General features: G+C 43.5%; 1 protein-coding gene across 2 annotated transcripts in view; it reads right to left on the reverse strand.

Moving 5' to 3' along the window:
• Positions 1 to 20,142, reverse strand: part of CEP135 (centrosomal protein 135) — a 435,470-nt gene that overhangs the window by 14,548 nt on the left and 400,780 nt on the right. For both annotated transcript variants that reach the window (XM_029587343.1, XM_029587336.1), the window contains one exon: positions 15,182 to 15,334. In XM_029587343.1, the coding sequence (XP_029443203.1) occupies positions 15,182 to 15,334 (153 nt within the window). The remainder of the gene's footprint in view (positions 1 to 15,181; positions 15,335 to 20,142) is intronic.

Consider the following 20,142-nt stretch of genomic DNA (forward strand, 5'->3'; position numbering starts at 1 on the left):
TTAACCAGGTCTGACTAGTAGGCTATACAGGGGACGTAGGAGGTTGGATGTTCCAGCAACAGCCACACTAGTATGGGTAGCTATTTAGATTAGGCTGTGATAACAATTAATTAGCATCTGAGACTCTCAGGTACGTTGCAAGTACAGGAATAACAAGAGGTCCTAGCAAAAACAAGCACTCACATAGCCAAGTCTGTCTGGCAGGCTACTCAGAGGATCTAGGAGGCAGAATGTTCACACAACAGCCAAGCTACTATGGAGAGCTAAGTCAAGCCTTGTGGTTAGACATGGGAAGGAAGCCTGCTGAATGTGAATTCAGCAATGGATTTTAGATGCTCATCTGCTTGATGGCAGAGTAGAAATGAGGAAGTTGACAAACTGTCCTGGATAAGGAGAGTTAACTTACAAGTGATCACATTTTATGGCTGGCAGCTGGCATATATCCAGAAAACTGTGAACAGAAATAAATAGAAAGACTGGATGCTCTTTTTCTGCCATGTTATGAGAGTGACCTTGCTCTCAATTCTGCTGGTGCCATTATGGAGGTCTATGATGGTGTCAATACATTTCCAGCACTCAAAGAGCTTCCACGAAAGGTAGGTAGCTCATTTGGGATAAAGGTACCCAATGCATGTGGCTTTAACATTTTTTAAAGCATCAATCAAAGGCATCAGAAATATGTTGCCATACTGGGTCAGACTGAGGGGCCATTAAGCCCAGTATCCTATTTCCAACAATGGTCAAACCAAGATACAAGTACTGATTGTTATGGTTTTGAGATGTTGGAGTGGATTCTTGGGTACTGTGGAGATGACCACGCCCACGGGGAGGAGCCCCGAGAGGAACCACAGTACTAGGCTAGACTCTAGACACGCAAACACAGAGATTTGTCTTTTATTATACAGCAGAATGATGCCACCAGAGGTGGCAGTAGTGAGGTGATCCAGAGGTAGCAGGACAGGGGCCCCTCGGCAGAGGAGACCAGTCTCGCAATGATGGTATAGAGAGTGCAGGATGCAAGTTCCCAGAGCAGAGCTGTAGATGAGACAGACTGACAATGTTAGATTAGTCACTAATTTGGTAGCTGTTTAGGTGGAGATCCCAACAGGCAGAAATAGTTGGATACAGGCACCGAGGCACAGAGAGCAGGCCCTCGAGGAGCGAGTACCTGATCCCTGATAGGCACCTGAAAGAAAGCAAAGGGCCCCTGAAGAGCAGGTACCCAGGTTAGAGAATTACCCCGAAGGGCAGAGAGAGCTTCCAGCGGCAGCAAGGAAGCGGCAGAGTAGCTTAGATCGGAGGCATATCCAATCCTTGCTAACTCGATTTGTTAGCAAACGAAGGGCAGGCTAAATACCCGGATGGCGTGACGTCACTCGGAGGAGCCGCCTCCGAGGTTCCCGCCATGAAGTGGATAAAGACGTGGGTGGCGTGTGAGCGCGCACCCTAGGAGGCCCTCAGGAGAAACATGGCGGATTGCCTTGCCATTGCCGTTCTGGGAACGCCAGAGAGAGCGGCATGCAGATGTGGCGGCAGCCATCTTCCCAAGGATAGCGGGGAGAGCAGAGAGAAAGGTGAGGCACAGAGGTTGAAGCCGTCTGAGATCGACGGCGCATCACTGATAATACCCAAACAGTAAATAAATTCCATGCTATTAATAAGCAGTGGCCACTCCCCAAGTCAATTTGATTAATAGCAGTTTATGGACTTTTCCTTCAGGAGAAGCTGAGAAAGTAGTCAGGAATGCGAAAAATCAAAAAGAAGAAAAATAGCAAATACAGTAAGAGACTTTTTTTAAGCTATGTTAGTGATGAAAGGAAGTGAAAAAGTGACATTATGAGACTAAAAGTTGAAGGAAAGAATTATGTAGAAGCTAAGGAGGAAAAAGCAAAATTGCTGTTTGGTGTTCAGTGTGGAAGGGCCTGGATCAGGACCATATAAAATAAACACAAATAAGATTGGAAGTGAGGTAAGCCTCAATCGATTTTCAGAACAGTGTGTTCATGAGGAACTAAATAAACTTAAAAGCAGATAAGGCGATGAGGCTGTATGGGATCCTCCAAGTGTACTAAGGGAACTTAGAGATGTTCTGGCAGCTCTGCTGGCTGACATTTTCGATGCTTCTTTAGAGTATGAAGTAATTCCAGAGGACTGGAAAAGGGCAGATGTGGTTCTTATTCATAAAAGTGGAAGTAAACAGGAGGCTGGGATTTACAAACCAGTTAGTCTGACCTCTGTGGTGAACAAACCAATGGAATCACTGCTAAATCTTGTCAGAAGAATCTGATCAATTTCTTTGGGTGATCAAAGAGTTGGATCAAGAGAGAGCGCTAGACGTACTGTACTTGGATTTCAGCAAGACCTTTTGACATGGTTCCATACAGAAGATTTATAAATAAATTGCGTGCCCTTGGTATGGATCCTAGAGTGACTGACTGGGTTAGAAACTGGCTGAGTGGGAGACGAAAAAGGGTAGTGGTAAATGAAATTTTCTGAGGAGGGGATTGTTTCTAGCAGTGTGCCTCAGGAATCAGTCCTCAGTTCTGTTCTTTTCAACATTTTTGTGAGTGACATAATGGAAGGGTTGTCTGGAAAGGTTTGGCTTTTTGCTGATACCAGAATCTGTTAGAGGGTTAACAGCTAGGAAGGAGTGGAAAACATGAGGAGGGATCCTGTGAAGTTCGACGAATGGTCTGTCTGGCAGCTAAGATTTTATGCTAAAAAATGCAGAGTAATACATTTAGGATGCAAAAACACAAGGGAAAGGAACAATATTGGAGGTGAAATTCTAAGCACAAAGTTTAAGAGCAGGATATGGGGGTAAAATCAATAAAATAAATAAATAGTTCACAATAGGTTACTCATATATGCAAAAAAGCTTTTTATTGTCATCCAACTAAGCCTTAATCCATACAGACTCCTACAGTAGTTAAGTGTTCAGATCTTCTCCTCTTCAGGTCTAATAAGGTCCTCAGACCATCTCATACGTATCCGTCTGATCCTGTATCATATGGGTTAACTTTTCCATTTTAGCAATCTCGACCACCTTAATCTTCCATCCACTAAGAGAAGAAGTATCCTTCCACTTATGAACTATCGTTAGCCTTTGCAGCATGTAAAAAATGACCGATCAGCTTTCTATATTCCTTCATTGTCCATCTATTGGGCCAGATCCCCAAGAGGAATTTTGTTCATCTTCCATCAGCTGTTGACCACAGATTTGTGAGATACAATTATCACTTCAGGCTAGAATTCCTGCACCTCCTTAAATCCCCACCATATATGTTTATAAGACCCAATCTGCCCTCATCCTTGACAACAATTCTTGCTGGAATTACAGAATTCAGCAAAGAAAACAGGTGCCTGATAAATTCTGTGTATCAGCTTATACATTAACTCTAGCCCTTTACCACATATTGTAATTTGTCCTACTTATTTCCATATGGACTTCCATATTCTTTGATCTAATTCAGTCCCTAGATTGAGATTCCATTTATGTACCAGATTTGTGGTAGCCTTTTCACAAAGCTTAGATCTGAAGATTAAATGACAAGCTCATTTTTTGCAAAACAGCACCCCCTCAATCCCCTCACTCTCCCCAAAGGAATCTGCCCAATGCTGTACATGGGGTGAATCGTGACTTAACTGTAAATACAAGTACCTGGTACTGGCCAGGATCTGAAATTCCCCTAATAGCTCAGTAAAAGTGTTCCATCTTCCATCCTTCCACAATTGCCCCAAGAATCTCAGATCACATAATTCCCAAGACCCAATGTCTGAGGAAAATGTACATTGAGATACATGTGGGTTTCAAACCTGGGAGATTAGATAGGACAAAGACATGTCTATCGAGCCAAGTCTCCACTGTACTGCTCTCCATGTTGTAATGTATGTGACCTAATTGGACAACTTAACTGTCCATCTCAGATTTTGGAGGACAATGGCATATGCAGCAGGGCCGCCAAGCTGCAGTCCCCAGGCCATCCTTCCTTTAGGGAAGCCCATGCCTGTGAAAGGTCTGTCCCGAGTCAGACCCTAAGACATGTCAATCTACAAGCCCAATAATACCACTGGATATCAGGGAGTCCCATACCACCCACTTCCTTGAATTTTAACAACACATCACATTTAAGTTTGGGCAGCTTGCTCTGACAAATCAAACTTGATACTATCCCCCTCAACATCTGCAATACTGCTACTGGTACATCACATGGCAGGTGCAAAAATGAATAGATTAATCTCAGCAATATTGCTATTTTAATCAAATATGCAACCTTGTAGGGATATAGGTAACTAGGTCCAGTTATGGAAATCTACCTTTATTTTATTTATAATAGGGTGATAATTATCTTTGAACAAGTTCCTGTAATTTTTTGAGAGCCATAATCTACCTTATAAATGGGCTCTGACCGTTGGCCCGCAAATGCGCAGTAAAGAGCAACTCTACCGCGCATCCGCGGGCGAGAGAGCACGTCTGTCAGAGCGGAGCGGCGCCCGGAGGAAATGGAGCCGTGTGAGGCTTCGGTGAGGCGCGCGCATGAGAGAGAGAAAGAGACCCACGGCTCTGACGGATGTGCATGCAAGGGGAGTGCAAAGGGACAGAGGGTGGAGGGGGAAGAGGATAGTAAGAAGAAAGGGGAGAGCCAGAAGAGGAGTGGGAGAATAAGGAAGAGAAGGGAGCTGGGCAAGTGAGGAGCAGTGAGGGAAAGGGGAGTGTAATGAAAAATGAGGGGAGAGGGGGGCTGCAGGGGCAGACCAGCGGGTGATAGAATGGGAAGGGGCTGCAGGAGAGGACCTGTGGAAGAAAGGAGGAACATTGGGAGAATGAAAGATGAGGAGGAGCAGTGGGGAAGTGAGAGGGGGAGGGGGTTGGGGAGATGGGACAGCAGAAGAGTAGAGGGGAGCTGGAGGAGGGAGCATTGGGTGCAAGGGGAGGGCAAAGGGAGAGAGGGTGGAGGGGGGAAGAGTACACATCCTGACACCTCCACATACAACACTTAGCTGGCATTTGGAACAAACATCTCGCCCGTTTTAACGGGCTTAATGGCTTGTCCTAAATATGGGAAAACAGTCCCAACTTTCTGGAAATTCACTATCTCCTTTGGAGTTTTCCTAATTGGATCTATCAACATTAACTCTGGCTTGGCATAATTTATGACATAACCTGATATTGTACCAAACTTGTTTATGAAATCCATCAAGGCTGGCAATGATCTTGTCAGTATACAATGATATCTTGCGACATCTCATAGATGAAGACTTCAATATTTCCAGAACGTTACATTGCTTGAGCTAATAGCTCGATCACAAGGTCAAATATTAGGGAAGAAAGAGGGCATCATCTCTGCTGCCTGCCATGACCTATTTTAAAAGGCTGATGAAAGCATACTGTTCGAGACTACCTTTGCAGTTGGACTCACATATAGAGCCCATATCCATTGCTATTAATGAATCTGGAAAACCAAAATATGATAGGACAGCAAACAGATAGGGCCATAGGACACAGTCAAAGGCTTTATCGATTCCATGGATATTACTGCTCCCGCAATCACTTTTTTTTTCAGCTATATGTAATATATTAAAATAGAGTTGAGTGTTATTTGTGAACTAGCGCCCCATTATAAACCCTGTTTGATCAGTATAAATCAACCTGGTGATAGCCTCCTCCATACGAAATTGGAGAACTTTCACAAAGAGTTTCATATTAGTAATGATGAACGAGATAGGATATGAAGAGCAGTCAAGCGGGTCCCTTTGAATGATGTAATTGTACATTTGTTTAATTGTTCAATCTGTTTGATGTAATTTTCTGTTCCTTGTTCTGTGTAAACCGAAGTGGTATGCACAAGTGCATGAACTCCGGTATATAAAAGCCTTTAAATAAATAAATATTTCAAGACTATCAATGCCTCTAGCATTGGCTCCCAAAGTTCTCAAATAATTAAACAGTGTATACAGCTTTGGAATAAGCTGCTCTGCAAAAGCTTTACAGAATTCCAGAGGGAATCCATTGAGGCCCAGACTCTTATTTATTTATTTAAAATCATTTATATACCGCCTATACAAACATTAAGTGAGATCTTAGCGGTTTACAATATAATAAGAGTAGAAATATGAAAATTCATAAAGTAAAAGTAGAAGAGGAAGAAAAATAAAAATACAAGTTCATAATACAATAAAATATAATAAAGTGCAGTTAAAAGTAATAAAAAAGATAGGAAGAAATATAAAGCTCATGGTGTTGTGTGGGAATTGTTAAAAATGGAGGAGAATAAGTAACTTTTGAGTGTTTTTTTGAATTCTTTGCTGTTTGTTATCAATCTAATAGAGTTGGGGAGAGAGTTCCAGAGAGTAGGACCTGTGACTGAAAAGGCACATTTTCTTGTAAGGTCCAGTCTAGCCATCTTGACAGTAGGAATTTCTAATAAGCATTTATCCAGTGAATGTAATTGGTGTGGTGGTTGATAGAGACTTAGGGAAGAACAGAGCCATATTGTAGATGGGTTGTAAATTAAGTTATGAATTATTGTTAGGACTTTGAATTGTACATGTTGTCAGATTGGAAGTCAGTAGAGAGCTTGCAGAATCGGGGTGATGTGGTCTTTACAGTGTGAATTTGTGACAAGACTAGCAGAAGTATTTTGGACCAATTGAAGAGGGTGGAATGCAACATCAGGAAGACCTAGATAGAGGGAATTATAGTAGTCTAGTCCTGTTAAGATTAAAGCTTGTAGAAATGTATGGAAGTCAATGTAAAGTAAGTGTTTTAGTTTTTTCAACATGTGGATTTTGTATGAGATTTTTTTTCTTTTTTTTACTATTGCAGAAATGTTATTGGACATTCATAAGTCTGAATCTAGAAGTACTCCTAGATTATGAGGGTGATGACTACAGCTGCACATGCTCAGTAGGGCATATTTGAAAGTTCTAGATTCCTGGAGATCAAAGTTCCATGCCGGGTTCCATCTGATGATGTCGCCCATTTGTGAGGACTACCTTTGTAGAAACCACGGCGTGGTCTGTGGACCCCCTAGCCTGAGTTGGGGTTGACGCTACCTGAGAGGGTAAACCCCGACAGGTCCCCAATGTCAGGAGGTAAGGCCGGAGGAAGACAGGGGCCAGCTGGAGCTTCGCCAATACCAGTCCACGTTCCCCGCGGGTTGAGCCCTTGGTTGCCGGGACCGGCTGGACTTAGGTGGGCCCCTGAGGTGTGGTATAGGTGCCGGGTCCAGAACTGGACGAGGTTGGAGTCGGATGGCTGGCAGGCAAGACAAGACAGGCAGAGTTCAGGAGCCAGCAGCAGGAGGAGGAGGAGGCGGGCGCCTGCCTGGAGTCAGAAGGCAGGCTGGTCAGGAATGGCCAAGAGCCACAATCCTGCCAGAGGGTGAGGTCCAGTCCAAGGTTCAGAGGCAGGCGGCAGACGAGCAGAGTGAGGTCCAGTCCAAGGTTCAGAGCCAGGAGGTCCATCCGAAGAGACTCCAGGAAGAAGGGCGCAAGGTCTGGTCCTGGAGCAGGAGTCAGGTAGTGGAACAGGAGTTCTTCAAGGAGAAGCACAGGATCCCGAGAGAAGCAACGCAGAAGACTCGTTGCCAAGCCGTCTGGGTACAGCCTAAGGGAGCCTTATATAGTCCCACGCTGATGACATCATCCTCCGGGGCGGTCCCAGGTTTCCCCACCGAAGGCCCTTTAAATAGCTGTTGGTGCCACGCGCGCCTAGGGGGAACCCCAGGTGGGGTCAGAAACTGGTGGTGTTTCATGCACAGTGAGGCCAAGCAGGCCCCTGCATTGGCGGGTGCGAGCGGAGAGGAATCATAAAGGCAGGCAGTGGCAGCCGACATCCCAGGCAGGGACCGGAGGCGAAGCCGAGTGGAAGGAACCAGCATGGGGGTTCCGTGGGTGGTGATTTCAACAACATCCTGCTCATCCTCCAAGAAGTCAGGCTCACCGGTATATAGTTTACTGGATCATTCCTGAAGCCCTTTATATATATATATATGGGTTATATTGGCCACCCTCCAGTCATCAGGTACAATGGAAATTTTAATGATAGCTTTAATGATAGAGGTGAAAGAAGCTATTTTAGCCAAAAGATCTTCATTCAAAAATTGGAAGACAGATCCAACAGAAGAAAATAGGATAATGCATAAACATTGGCAAGTTAAATGTAAGACATTGATAAGACAGGCTAAGAGAGAATTTGAAAAGAAGTTGGCTGTAGAGGCAAAAACTCACAGTAAAAACTTTAAAAAATATATCCGAAGCAGAAAGCCTGTGAGGGAGTCAGTTGGACCGTTAGATGATCGAGGAGTTAAAGGGGCACATAGAGAACATAAGGCCATCGCGGAAAGACTAAATGATTTCTTTGCTTCGGTGTTTACTGAAGAGGATGTTGGGGAGGTACCCGTACTGGAGAAGGTTTTCATGGGTAATGATTCAGATGGACTGAACCAAATCACGGTGAACCTAGAAAATGTGGTAGACCTGATTGACAAACTGAAGAGTAGTAAATCACCTGGACCAGATGGTATACACCCCAGAGTTCTGAAGGAACTAAAAAATGAAATTTCAGACCTATTAGTAAAAATTTGTATCCTATCATTAAATCATCCATTGTACCTGAAGACTGAAAGATAGCTAATGTAACCCCAATATTTAAAAAGGGCTCCAGGGGCGATCCGGGAAACTACAGACCAGTTAGCCTGACTTCAGTGCCAGGAAAAATAGTGGAAAGTGTTCTAAACATCAAAATCACAGAACATATAGAAAGACATGGTTTAATGGAACAAAGTCAGCATGGCTTTACCCAAGGCAAGTCTTGCCTCACAAATCTGCTTCACTTTTTTGAAGGAGTTAATAAACATGTGGATAAAGGTGAACCGGTAGCTGCAGTATACTTGGATTTTCAGAAGGCGTTTGACAAAGTTCCTCATGAGAGGCTTCTAGGAAAAGTAAAAAGTCATGGGAAAGGTGGCAATGTCCTTTCGTGGATTACAAACTGGCTAAAAGACAGGAAACAGAGAGTAGGATTAAATGGACAATTTTCTCAGTGGAAGGGAGTGGGCAGTGGAGTGCCTCAGGGATCTGTATTGGGACCCTTACTTTTCAATATAATTATAAATGATCTGGAAAAAAATACGACGAGTGAGAATCAAATTTGCAGATGATGCAAAATTGTTCAGAGTAGTTAAATCACAAGCAGATTGTGATAAATTGCAGGAAGACCTTGTGAGACTGGAAAATTGGGCATCAAAATGGCAGATGAAATTTAATGTGGACAAGTGCAAGGTGATGCATATAGGGAAAAATAACCCATGCTATAGTTACACAATGTTAGGTTCCATATTAGGTGATACAACCCAAGAAAGAGATCTAGGCATCATAGTGGATAACACATTGAAATAGTCGGTTCAGTGTGCTGCGGCAGTCAAAAAAGCAAACAGAATGTTGGGAATTATTAGAAAGGGAATGATGAATAAAACGGAAAATGTCATAATGCCTCTGTATCGCTCCATGGCGAGACCGCACCTTGAATACTGTATACAATTCTGGTCGCCGAATCTCAAAAAAAATATAATTGCGATAGAGAAGGTACAGAGAAGGGCTAACAAGATAAGGGGAATGGAACAGATCCCCTATGAGGAAAGACTAAAGAGGTTAGGACTTTTCAGCTTGGAGAAGAGACGGTTGAGGGGGGATATGATAGAGATGTTTAAAATCATGGGAGGTCTAGAACGGGTAGATGTGAATCTGTTATTTCCTCTTTCGGATAATGGAAAGACTAGGGGGCACTCCATGAAGTTAGCGTGTGGCACATTTAAAACTAATCTGAGAAAGTTCTTTTCCACTCAACACACAATTAAACTCTGGAATTTGTTGCCAGAGGATGTGGTTAGTGCAGTTAGTATAGCAGTGTTTAAAAAAGGATTGGATAAGTTCTTGGAGGAGAAGTCCATTACCTGCTATTATTTGAGTTGACTTAGAAAATAGCCACTGCTATTACTAGCAATGGTAACATGGAATACACTTAGTTTTTGGGTACTTGCCAGGTTCTTATGGCCTGGATTGGCCACTATTGGAAACAGGATGCTGGTTGATGGACCCTTGTCTGACCCAGTATGGCATGTTCTTACAAATTACTAGTAATAGATCTAAAATTTCATTTTGAGTTCTTTCAAAACACTGGGGTGAATACCACCTGGTCTCAGCGATTTGCTACTCTTCAGTTTGTCAATCTGGCCTACTACATCTTCCAGATTCATCACGATTTGATTCAATTCATTTGAATCATCACCCTTGAAAAACATTTCTGGAATGGATATCTCCCCAACATTCTCATTAGTGAACACCAAAGTAAAGAATGTGTTTAGTCTTTCCGCGATGGCTTCATCTTCCTTGCTTGCAGGCTTCCTGCTTTGAATATAATTTTAAAAGTTTTTATTGTGAGTTTCTGTCTCTACAGCCAGCTTCTTTTCAAATTCTCTCTTAGCCTTTCTTATTAATGTTTTTCATTTAATTGGCCTCTTTTTCATGCAGTCTAACTTCAAGTTGAATGGCCCTAGTGACAAAATGTAAGTGATTAAATATCCATTAAAGCAGTGTAAAGGAATTCCTCTAAAGCTTCTCTCTCTGCCTTTGAGAGACTGGCTCAGACTAGTATTAAGGGAGACCAACTGATCCAAGTATGGTTGCTTTGGAGGATGAGAATTAAATGATGTACGAGATAGGGTCTCGTACATCATTTATATAACCATGTATCAACTGGTATCTCATATTCATGTGTGAGGAGACTAACACCTCCGCACGAGGCTAGGAGCTCACCTGCTTTGTCCCTTTTAGTGACTTTGACTTAGGCCCAAAGCCGGTTCATGCTTTGGGCCTAAGTCAAAGTGGTGGGGGTGACTGGACTTGGCCATCAGTGTACCCAGACTCTGTTCCCAGTGCTTTTTTTTATCAGGTTTTGAGGCTAACTTTGACTTATTCTGATTAGATAGGTAGGTGCAGAGACTCCTGCCAGGCCTAAAGCATTCTAGGTTACATATGGGGCAAAGGTCAGAGCAAGAGTTATTGGGACCTTTTTTCAGGCATCTGTACAACTCTGGTAATAGATATTCTGAGAGCATCTGGTGCAACTCAAAATCGGTGGCCTGCTTCCTGGACATCTTGGTGTGGAAAATGTATAAAGCAAATTTGAAAGTAAAATATTGTCTTCTAACAATATGATCCAAAGAAGAATGAACCCTGAAAAGGCCAAGTGTCTAGCATGGTTCAGTGGCATTGAAGCTAAAGTGGTAATAGCAACAACATTTAATAAAGTTTGAAAATGGTTTAAATGCCTAACTAGGAGCGCTATAGATAGGAAATTGAAAAAAAACAATCTGACAAATAAAAAATTCTGGAAAGATTAAGAAAGACCAGAAAAATGGCAGTTGCAATAGTTTGGTAGGCGTCCTCCAACTGACAACAAAAAACAACAAACAGATAAACATCAAGTCTGGAAGTACAAGGGAAGCTTTCTTAGAAACTCCGGAAACATTCTTCCAGAGAACACACAAAATGAAGATCATGTGATATATTGTCTTGCGTGGCTCATTATTATTGCTAGTCAGAGAACCACAATGAACATTTATTATCCAGATGCATATATTTAGTCTACAACAGTTTTTCCCAATCACTGTGCCATAGCAAACTGATGTGCTTTCAGACATGGTTTGGTATGGCACAGAAAAGTCATCACTGCCTGAAGCTCAGAGCCAAGCCAGAATTTGGGCTCTGCTTAGTGCCTCACAGCAACAAGCAACAAGAATGGTTCCACTCATACCTAGCTGATAGACAGTTTAGCGTGCAAATGGGGAACTCCACCTCCAAACCACACAACCTCGCTCAAGGAGTACCCCAAAGCTCATCTCTATCCTCTACTCTTTTCAATATATATCTCCTCCCCCTCTGCCATCTCCTTGCTAAACTTGACCTTCCGCACTTCATATATGCCGATGATGTGCAGATACTTATTCCTATTAAAGACTCAATACACAAAGCTATGGAAATTTGGAAATCCGCCCTCTCTGAAATAAGCAGCCTCTTATCCAACAACTTCCTCGCCCTCAACGCTACTAAAACGGAACTCATCCACATATCACCCCCTAATATCACCCCCACCATTTTTATGACCCCCACTATCACACACAACAATGTTCCTACTACTAACCTCACCTTTCCCACCCATGTTCGGAGCCTCGGCGTATCCATTGACTGTCACCTCAACTGCAAGAAATTCATCAATAATACCCTCAAAGACTGCTTCTACAAACTGCACACCCTAAAAAGACTTAAACCTCTCCTACATCTCAATGACTTCCGCACCATATTACAAGCCCTCATATTAACGAAAATAGATTACTGCAACTCCCTGTTATTAGGCTTGCCTAAAAACACCATACAGCCTTTACAACTCCTCCAGAATGCAGCCGCCCGAATACTCACCAACACCCACAAAAATGATCACATAACTCCGGTTCTCAAACATTTACATTGGTTACCCGTAGCATCTAGAATTGCCTTCAAAGCCCTCACCCTAATACACAAATCTCTTCACAACCAGAACATGCACTGGTACAAAGAACACTTCTCATTTCACAACAGCAATAGACCCACCAGAAAACAATATCTAGCTACATTACACACCCCCTCACCTAAGCTTACTAAACTCCGCACCACAAACGAAAGAGCCCTATCCCTAGCAGGCCCGCTTCTTTGGAACAAGCTACCTACCTCCCTCCGCCAAGAAACTTGCCCAAAAATATTCAGGCAAAACCTGAAGACCTGGTTCTTCAAACACTCTTATACCTAATATACACACATTCACTCTCACCCCCCTCCCCCCCCCCGCAGACCTGGGTCTCCAATCCTAGCTCCTCAATTACTTCTACCCCTTATATTCACACAACCACTCTAACCCCCTACAACTCCTAACCTCTCCCCCTCCCTCTCCCCCCACCTATTTTCCACCTCCTTTTCACCCCCTCCCTCTACTCTAAACTACCTCTTCCCCCTCACCCCCCATAAAGTGAATTTATCAGGACTACATATTGTATATAAAAAACTTATATATAAAAAATTTGTTCCCAATCACGTGTATATATACCTCCTTTAATTGTGGATACCCCCTATATATCAGAATCTCCCCCTCCCCACCCCCCCACCCCCTTTTAGATAACCTCTTTCATGTATCACACTTTTATAATTTTACTTATATAATCTAATCTGTTATTTGTATGCTCTGAATGTTCCTTATTTAATTATCTAATTACGCAAAAATTGTAAAGCCTGTTGCTCAGTTCTGTTATATGTAAACCGACGAGATGTTCCCAACGTTCGTCGGTATATAAAAGTTACTAAATAAATAAATAAATAAGAGACACCAACAATAGCTTTAAAATGTGTATGAGCTCCTTTCTGAGAACATGTGTAGTCTTGCATGCCTTTTTTTTTTTTAAATTTTTTTTAGCTAGAGCATGAACCCTGGACCTTTTGAGTTATGGCAACTTTAGTTATGAGTACCCTGAGATTGCTATTGATTGGGGGGGGGGGGGGGGGAGGGAGATGAATAGTGTATTAGTTTTCTCTCTTTCACAACCATCTCCCACTAATCCACATTTTCTCTCTTCCCCTCCCATCCACCACTACCCACTTCCCTCCCTCCAGGGATGATCCCTTATTCTTCCCCTTCTTCTCTCCTTGACCAAAGCACTCTTTGCTCCCACCCCTCCATAAGTCACATCTCCCTGACTTGTGCACCTTCACTCTACCCTCAGCTGAGTGCATCCATGTACTGGAATTACAGCTGCAGACCGTCTGTTGCAGCCCTTCTACAGTTTCTCCTCATATGCTGCTTGCAGTATGTGTGCTCCATGCTTAACCTTTCCCTATCTGCAGGCATACTGAAGACAGACTGGAGCAGTAAACAGAGAGCCCCAGAACTTTTTAGTATTTCCCCAGCGACCCAGTGATTAGTGCTGCTCATCCTGTAAAAAAAACGTTGTTAGCAGTAATTTTGTTATGGGTTTCACAGTGCTTTGTTTTGATTGCTAATATTACTACCCTTAACATAAGGCTTGGGGGTAGCCTGCACAGAGTGGCAGTTCCTATCTAACAGAAACATGGGGGTGTAACTTGCATGCAGCGGCAGTTACTACCATTAGAAACTTGCTGGGTGGACTGGATAGACCTTTTAGTCTTTTTCTGCCGTTGTTACGAAATTATGTAATGCAAATTCTCTGAGTCTCCGGGGAAATCTGGAGAGTTTCCAGGAATGGCCCTGAAGTGTAGTAATTAATGGGTAGCATGCAGGGCATGGATAGATGGGCTTTGTTTTGTGCAGACACACATTGCACACTGCACCTCCTCTTCCCCTCTTGAGTCTTTTCAGCATCTATCCTATCCCCAAGGTGAATAAGATGGAGAAAGCCGCAAAGAGCACTGGATGTGACTCACTTTGACTATTGGAAGCAATAGCAGCAGTGAAGCAACTCTGGCAGCTACAGCAGCAGCCAAGGAAAGCAAACTGAGTCAGCTGCCCATATAACGATTTCTTCCTTATTCTGGACTCACATGTAGAAGGAACTTGTCCATGATGATAGGCTCATATATGCCTCTGGCCCCCTTCTCTTTTTGTTTTAAAATTTCAAAGAGAGACTGGCGAGGCTTTCAGCTCTTCTTCTGTCCATAAGGCCTCCTTCCATGTCTGACTGACTGTCACATTTTTGGTAAAGATATGTCTTGGGCTTGAAGAGGTTGGGAAACAGTGGCCTAAGAACTAGATTAATTTACATATTTTGGTTACCGTGGTATCTAGACTTGCTTGGGGTGCAAGGAGTGCTCAAGGACTTGATTTTTCAACTAAAAGAATATAGCACTGAATTGAAAAAAATTAAGTCTGAGCCACTAAAAGTGTACATATGTTTAGGTAACAGCTAATAAAAATATGCTAACCTAAGCAATAAAACAGATTTTAGAAAAAATTACATCAAAATTCCAGTGTGCTGAATACGGCTAAATTGTTCTACTGTTGTCATCAGTTTTACATTTTACACTCAGTTCAAGTACTTTGAAAATGCTTGCATTTCAAAGACATATCCACACCTCAACATCTGGTTTGACTTCAACATCATAGTGAAGTACTTACTTTTCTGCTGATTTGTCTGTTCCTCGATCAGTTGATCTTAAGATTGAGCGTTCTGGGGATGGTGGCGATCTCAATGTTGAACAAACTGGAGATGAGGTACGCACAGATGATGCAGACAGGCCATGTCGACGCAACTCCTGGACTGCACGCTCTCTGCCAAACAGGCAGTTGTTTTATTAAAGACTGAATACACTTAGTTGGAATACTAAATCAAAGTAATCAAACTCTGCAAAAATGCAGCTTTCTAGAATCATGGCTGCAGTTAGTACCCTTCTTAGGCTTATTGGCTCAAAAATAAAAGATATTGAAACTTGAGCTTCTCATGTAAACTGCACAAAAGATATCTGTAAGTACAGCTGTAGTGAGGATCCTCTTTCCCTTTGTCCCTATCTTTGTATCCCTTTCTGCAATTTCAACAGTTTTTTTTTTTTATAGCCCTCCATCTTCCCAGCCTTCTCAGCAGTGTGTCAATTTCCTTCTCCTCTACTGCAGTTTATGACATTTACTTCCTCTTTTTTTCATGTGGGTCAGTCAGCTGGTTTCTTCTGTTTCAATGATGTCTCTCTGCATGAACACTGTTGCTACTCACCAATCTTCCTTCCTCTCACTTCCTGTCCTTTGCTTTCTTCTCTTTCTCCTCACTACTCGTCCCAAAAGACCACAGGAGGTTCAATGAAAAGTGTTTGCATCCCACTCCTGTTGTTCTGGGGAGGTGAGTTGCACTCTGATGAGGCCATAATCTTATTTATTTCTCTCTGGGGCTGGAACCCCTGGCTATTTTTTATTTATTTATTTATTTAGAAACTTTTATATACCGGTATTAGTGGGGACATCATACCGGTTCACATATTAACAAAAGATTTAGAAGTACATTTCAACAGGGGAGGCGAACTGGGCAGGGGGTTAACCTAGAGCAGTAGGGAAAATAGATTAAACAACAAGAAATCAACAAGAGGTCATAACAAGAAGACAACAATGTACATTGTGATTAGATTCCTTAATATAAGGAAAAGGGCGGTCACCTAGGGGGTATGAGCAATAGAGGGAAGGGAGGGTCTATTCTGTGTAGGCTTGGTTGAACAGGAATGTTTTTAGTTTCTTTTTGAATTTGATGGCGCAGCTCTTTCACAGTCTCTTTTCACTAGGGCATGGATCCTTTATTTAAAGGGGGGGGGGGGTGGGAAGAGGAATCATAACAAGAGGAATCATAACAAGAAGACAACAATGTACATTGTGATTAGATTCCTTAATATAAGGAAAAGGGCGGTCACCTAGGGGGTATGAGCAATAGAGGGAAGGGAGGGTCTATTCTGTGTAGGCTTGGTTGAACAGGAATGTTTTTAGTTTCTTTTTGAATTTGATGGCGCAGCTCTTTCACAGTCTCTTTTCACTAGGGCATGGATCCTTTATTTAAAGGGGGGGGGGGGGTGGGAAGAGGAATCTTTTCCAGGGTCCAGAGTGCTAGGGGTGACTTAGTGCTCTCTTTCTCTACTCCTGAGGAGTGGGGCCTTTTTTCATCCATGTGGGTGCAGTATTAAGCCCAATAAACAGGCAGAGTCACTTAGTTAGTGTCCAGAAAGAATACCTTTACTGTTGGGCATTCAGAATGTAGAATGGCAGTAAAAAAGATTCTCTACACCACAATGTCTCTCTCTTGTTTATTACAGTCTTTCCCCTCTATCTGTGCACAAATCTCATCAGGGCCAAGGAAACTTCCACCCTTCAGGACTTGGTTAAGTGGAGTTCTAGGTGGGCATGGCCTCCTTTAGCTGGGTGGAAACCCCATTCCAAATCCCAGTAAAAATGGTTAACAATGTCCTATACACAGAGGTGAATTCTCTCTCTCCCCAGGGGGTGAAGGAGCCAGAAGGGTTCCTCCGTAATCTTTATTTTGCTCTTACTTACAATTAAATGATTTTCTGTTACTTCTCTGGTTTCTTCAGGCTCTTTCTGGATCCCAAGTGGGAGGGATCCCTTGGAAAACAGAGTTGCTTACCTGTAACAGGTGTTCTTCGAAGACAGCAGGATGTTAGTCCTCACACATGGGTGACATCACGGAAAACATGTCAAAATTTCTAGAACTTTAACTTGGCACACTGGGCATGCCCAGCAAGCCCAATACCACGCATCCATGTGGGGGTCCCTCTCCAGTCTTATAACATAGAATCATATATAAATTAAAAATGAGAAGAAACCCAACTCCGTGGAGTGGCGGGTGGGTTTCGTGAGGACTAACATCTCGCTGTCCTCAAAGAGCAATTTACAGGAAAGTAACTCTGCTTTCTCCAAGGATAAGCAGGATGGTAGTCCTCATACATGGGTGAATCCCTAGTTACAGGCTGCTTCCCAACACAAAAAAGGGACTGACAGACACCCAACCAGGTGCCAATGGGCACAACAACAGTGCTGTTGGTAACAGAGGGGGGAGACAGCCTGAACCCAAACAAACGGTTCTAGGTGGGGAGAGTTGGGTTCTACACTAAAACAGATTCCAAAGGACAAAGTGACCAAACTTACTGTCGCGTTGGCCATCCTTATCCAGACAATAGTGAGATGAGAATGTGTGGCGAGAACTCCATGTCACAGCCTTGCAGATCTCCTCCATGGGAACTGCTCACAAGTGGGCTACAGATGCTGCCATGGCTCTGACAGAATGAGCCTTGAAATGACCCCCAAGATGCAGTCCCACCTGGGCATAACAGAAAGAGATTCAATCTGCTAGCCAATTGGATAGTGTGTCTGTTTAGTAACGGCAACGCCGTCTATGGGCTTCTGTCCACTCCAGACAGAATGCTAAGGCTTGCTTGCACTCCAAACTGTGCAGTGCTTGTTTGCCTTGGTACGAATGGGGCCTGGGAAAGAATGTTGGTAGTAAAATGAACTGGTTAAGATGGAAGTCCATCACCACCTCAGGCAAAAACTTAGGGTGCAGACGCAAAACCACCTTGTCAAAATAAAACTTAGTGTATGGTGGATAAGTCACTAAGGTCTGGAGCTCGCTGACCCTGCACGCTGAGGTGACTGCCACCAAAAATGTGACCTGCCAGATCAGGTACTTCATGACACAGGTGTGCAGTGGTTTAAAAGGAGCTTTCATCAGCTGAGCTAACACCACGTTGAGGTACCAAGTCACAGCGGGAGGCCTTAGGGGAGGCTTCAGTTGAAGCAGGCCCCATGTGAATTGTACAGCTATAGGCTGTACAGAGATGTATGTACCATCTACACCTTGGTGGTGTGCGCCAACTGCACTAAGATGGACTCTAACGGAGATGGTTTTTTAAGCCAGTTTCCAAAAGGTGTAGAAGGTAATCAAATATGGTTTTTGTGAGGAACAGGAGAATGGATCTAGGGCCTTCTGCTCACACCACATGAAAAACCACCTTCACTTCAGTCCATAGGACTTTCTAGTGGAAGGCTTTCTAGAAGCCCCTAGGACCCGAGATACATTCTCTAAGAGATCGAGTGGTTGCAGAATTAACCTCTCAACATCCAGGCTTTGAGCTACAGGGCCTGGAGGTTGGGATACTGCATCCTGCCTTGATCTTGCGTTATGAGATCTAGGGAAGTCTCCAGACTGATCAGTCTCTGGATGGGCAACGCCTATAGGAATGGTAACCAAACCTGTCTCAGCCATTAAGGGGCTATGAGGATCATAGACCCCCTTTGTCCTCGCGAAGCTTCAAGAGAGTCTTTGCCACAAAAGGAAATGGAGGAAACTCATAGAGAAGACCCTTGCTCCAGTGACGGGCAAGGGTGTCTGAGGCTCGTTTGCCATCTGATCTGTACAGGGACCTTAACCGAAGGGATGCAACTAAATCTATGTCTGGGATCCCCTAAAGGTGGAACATCTGATTCGCTACCCCCTGGTCCAGGGACCACTCATGGACTCTGAAGGCTCAACTCAGCCTGTCCGCTACCACTTTCTCCATCCCGGCCAGGTACATGGCCCTGAGCACCATCCCGTGGGACAGGTCCCATGACATAAGTTTTCTGTGTTGGGGCTCCATCTGATGATGTCACCCACGTGTAAGGAATACCATCTTGCTTGTCTTCTGAGAAACAGGCAATTCGCCCTGCTCCAATGCAAGAAGGAAGGGGCAGTTAAAACCTTCCTTGTGGATCTCAAAATGAGAAATTACTACTTAACTGATAATTTCCTTTTTTTTTTTTTTTTTTTTTTTTAGGACAGTCAGATGAATCCAGAACAAGTGGGTTTATGCTCCCCTACCAGCAAACGGACATGCAGCAAACTGACGTTACAGTATATAACCCCCTCTCTAGTGACATCAGCCTGCCAGTATTCTCTTCAAAAGCAACTGTGGCAGACTAGCAAAAAAACGTGATTAACAATAGATAACCATGTCAATTCTCAACCAACAGGCAACACTGAGCTCAGGCAAGAATGTAATAACTCTAAGTCTAGGGACTGGACTAACATTTACCAGTAAAGCAGTTGTTACCTGTAACAGGTGTTCTCCCAGGATAACAGGATGTAGTCCTCACATATGAGTGACGTCACTGGATGGAGCCCTGTCACGGAAAACTTTCTGTCAAAGTTTCTAGAAAGCTTTGACTGGCACACTGAGCGTGCCCAGCAAGCCATGATCCCCGTGTCCACAGGGGTCTCCCTTCAGTCTCGTTTGTAGCAAAAAGGGCGAGCGAAAAATAAAATAATAAACATTAGCGACCCAACTCGACGGGGTGGCGGGTGGGTTTTGTGAGGACTACATCCTGCTGTCCTGGGAGAACACCTGTTATGGGTAAGTAACGCTGCTTTCTCCCAGGACAAGCAGGATGGTAGTCCTCACATATGGGTGATTAGCAAGCTACAGGCTGACTCGTATTACAACAGGCCAATAGCAGACCACTTGGGCGAAGGCACAATAATTGGGATGTTATTGGCAATGATGAGGCAGCCTGAAATCACAGCAGGTGGTTGTGGAAGGAGTTGGGGATTATAC

Source organism: Rhinatrema bivittatum, chromosome 1 (genome assembly GCF_901001135.1).
Source record: "Rhinatrema bivittatum chromosome 1, aRhiBiv1.1, whole genome shotgun sequence".
In the NCBI taxonomy this organism is placed as follows: domain Eukaryota; kingdom Metazoa; phylum Chordata; class Amphibia; order Gymnophiona; family Rhinatrematidae; genus Rhinatrema; species Rhinatrema bivittatum.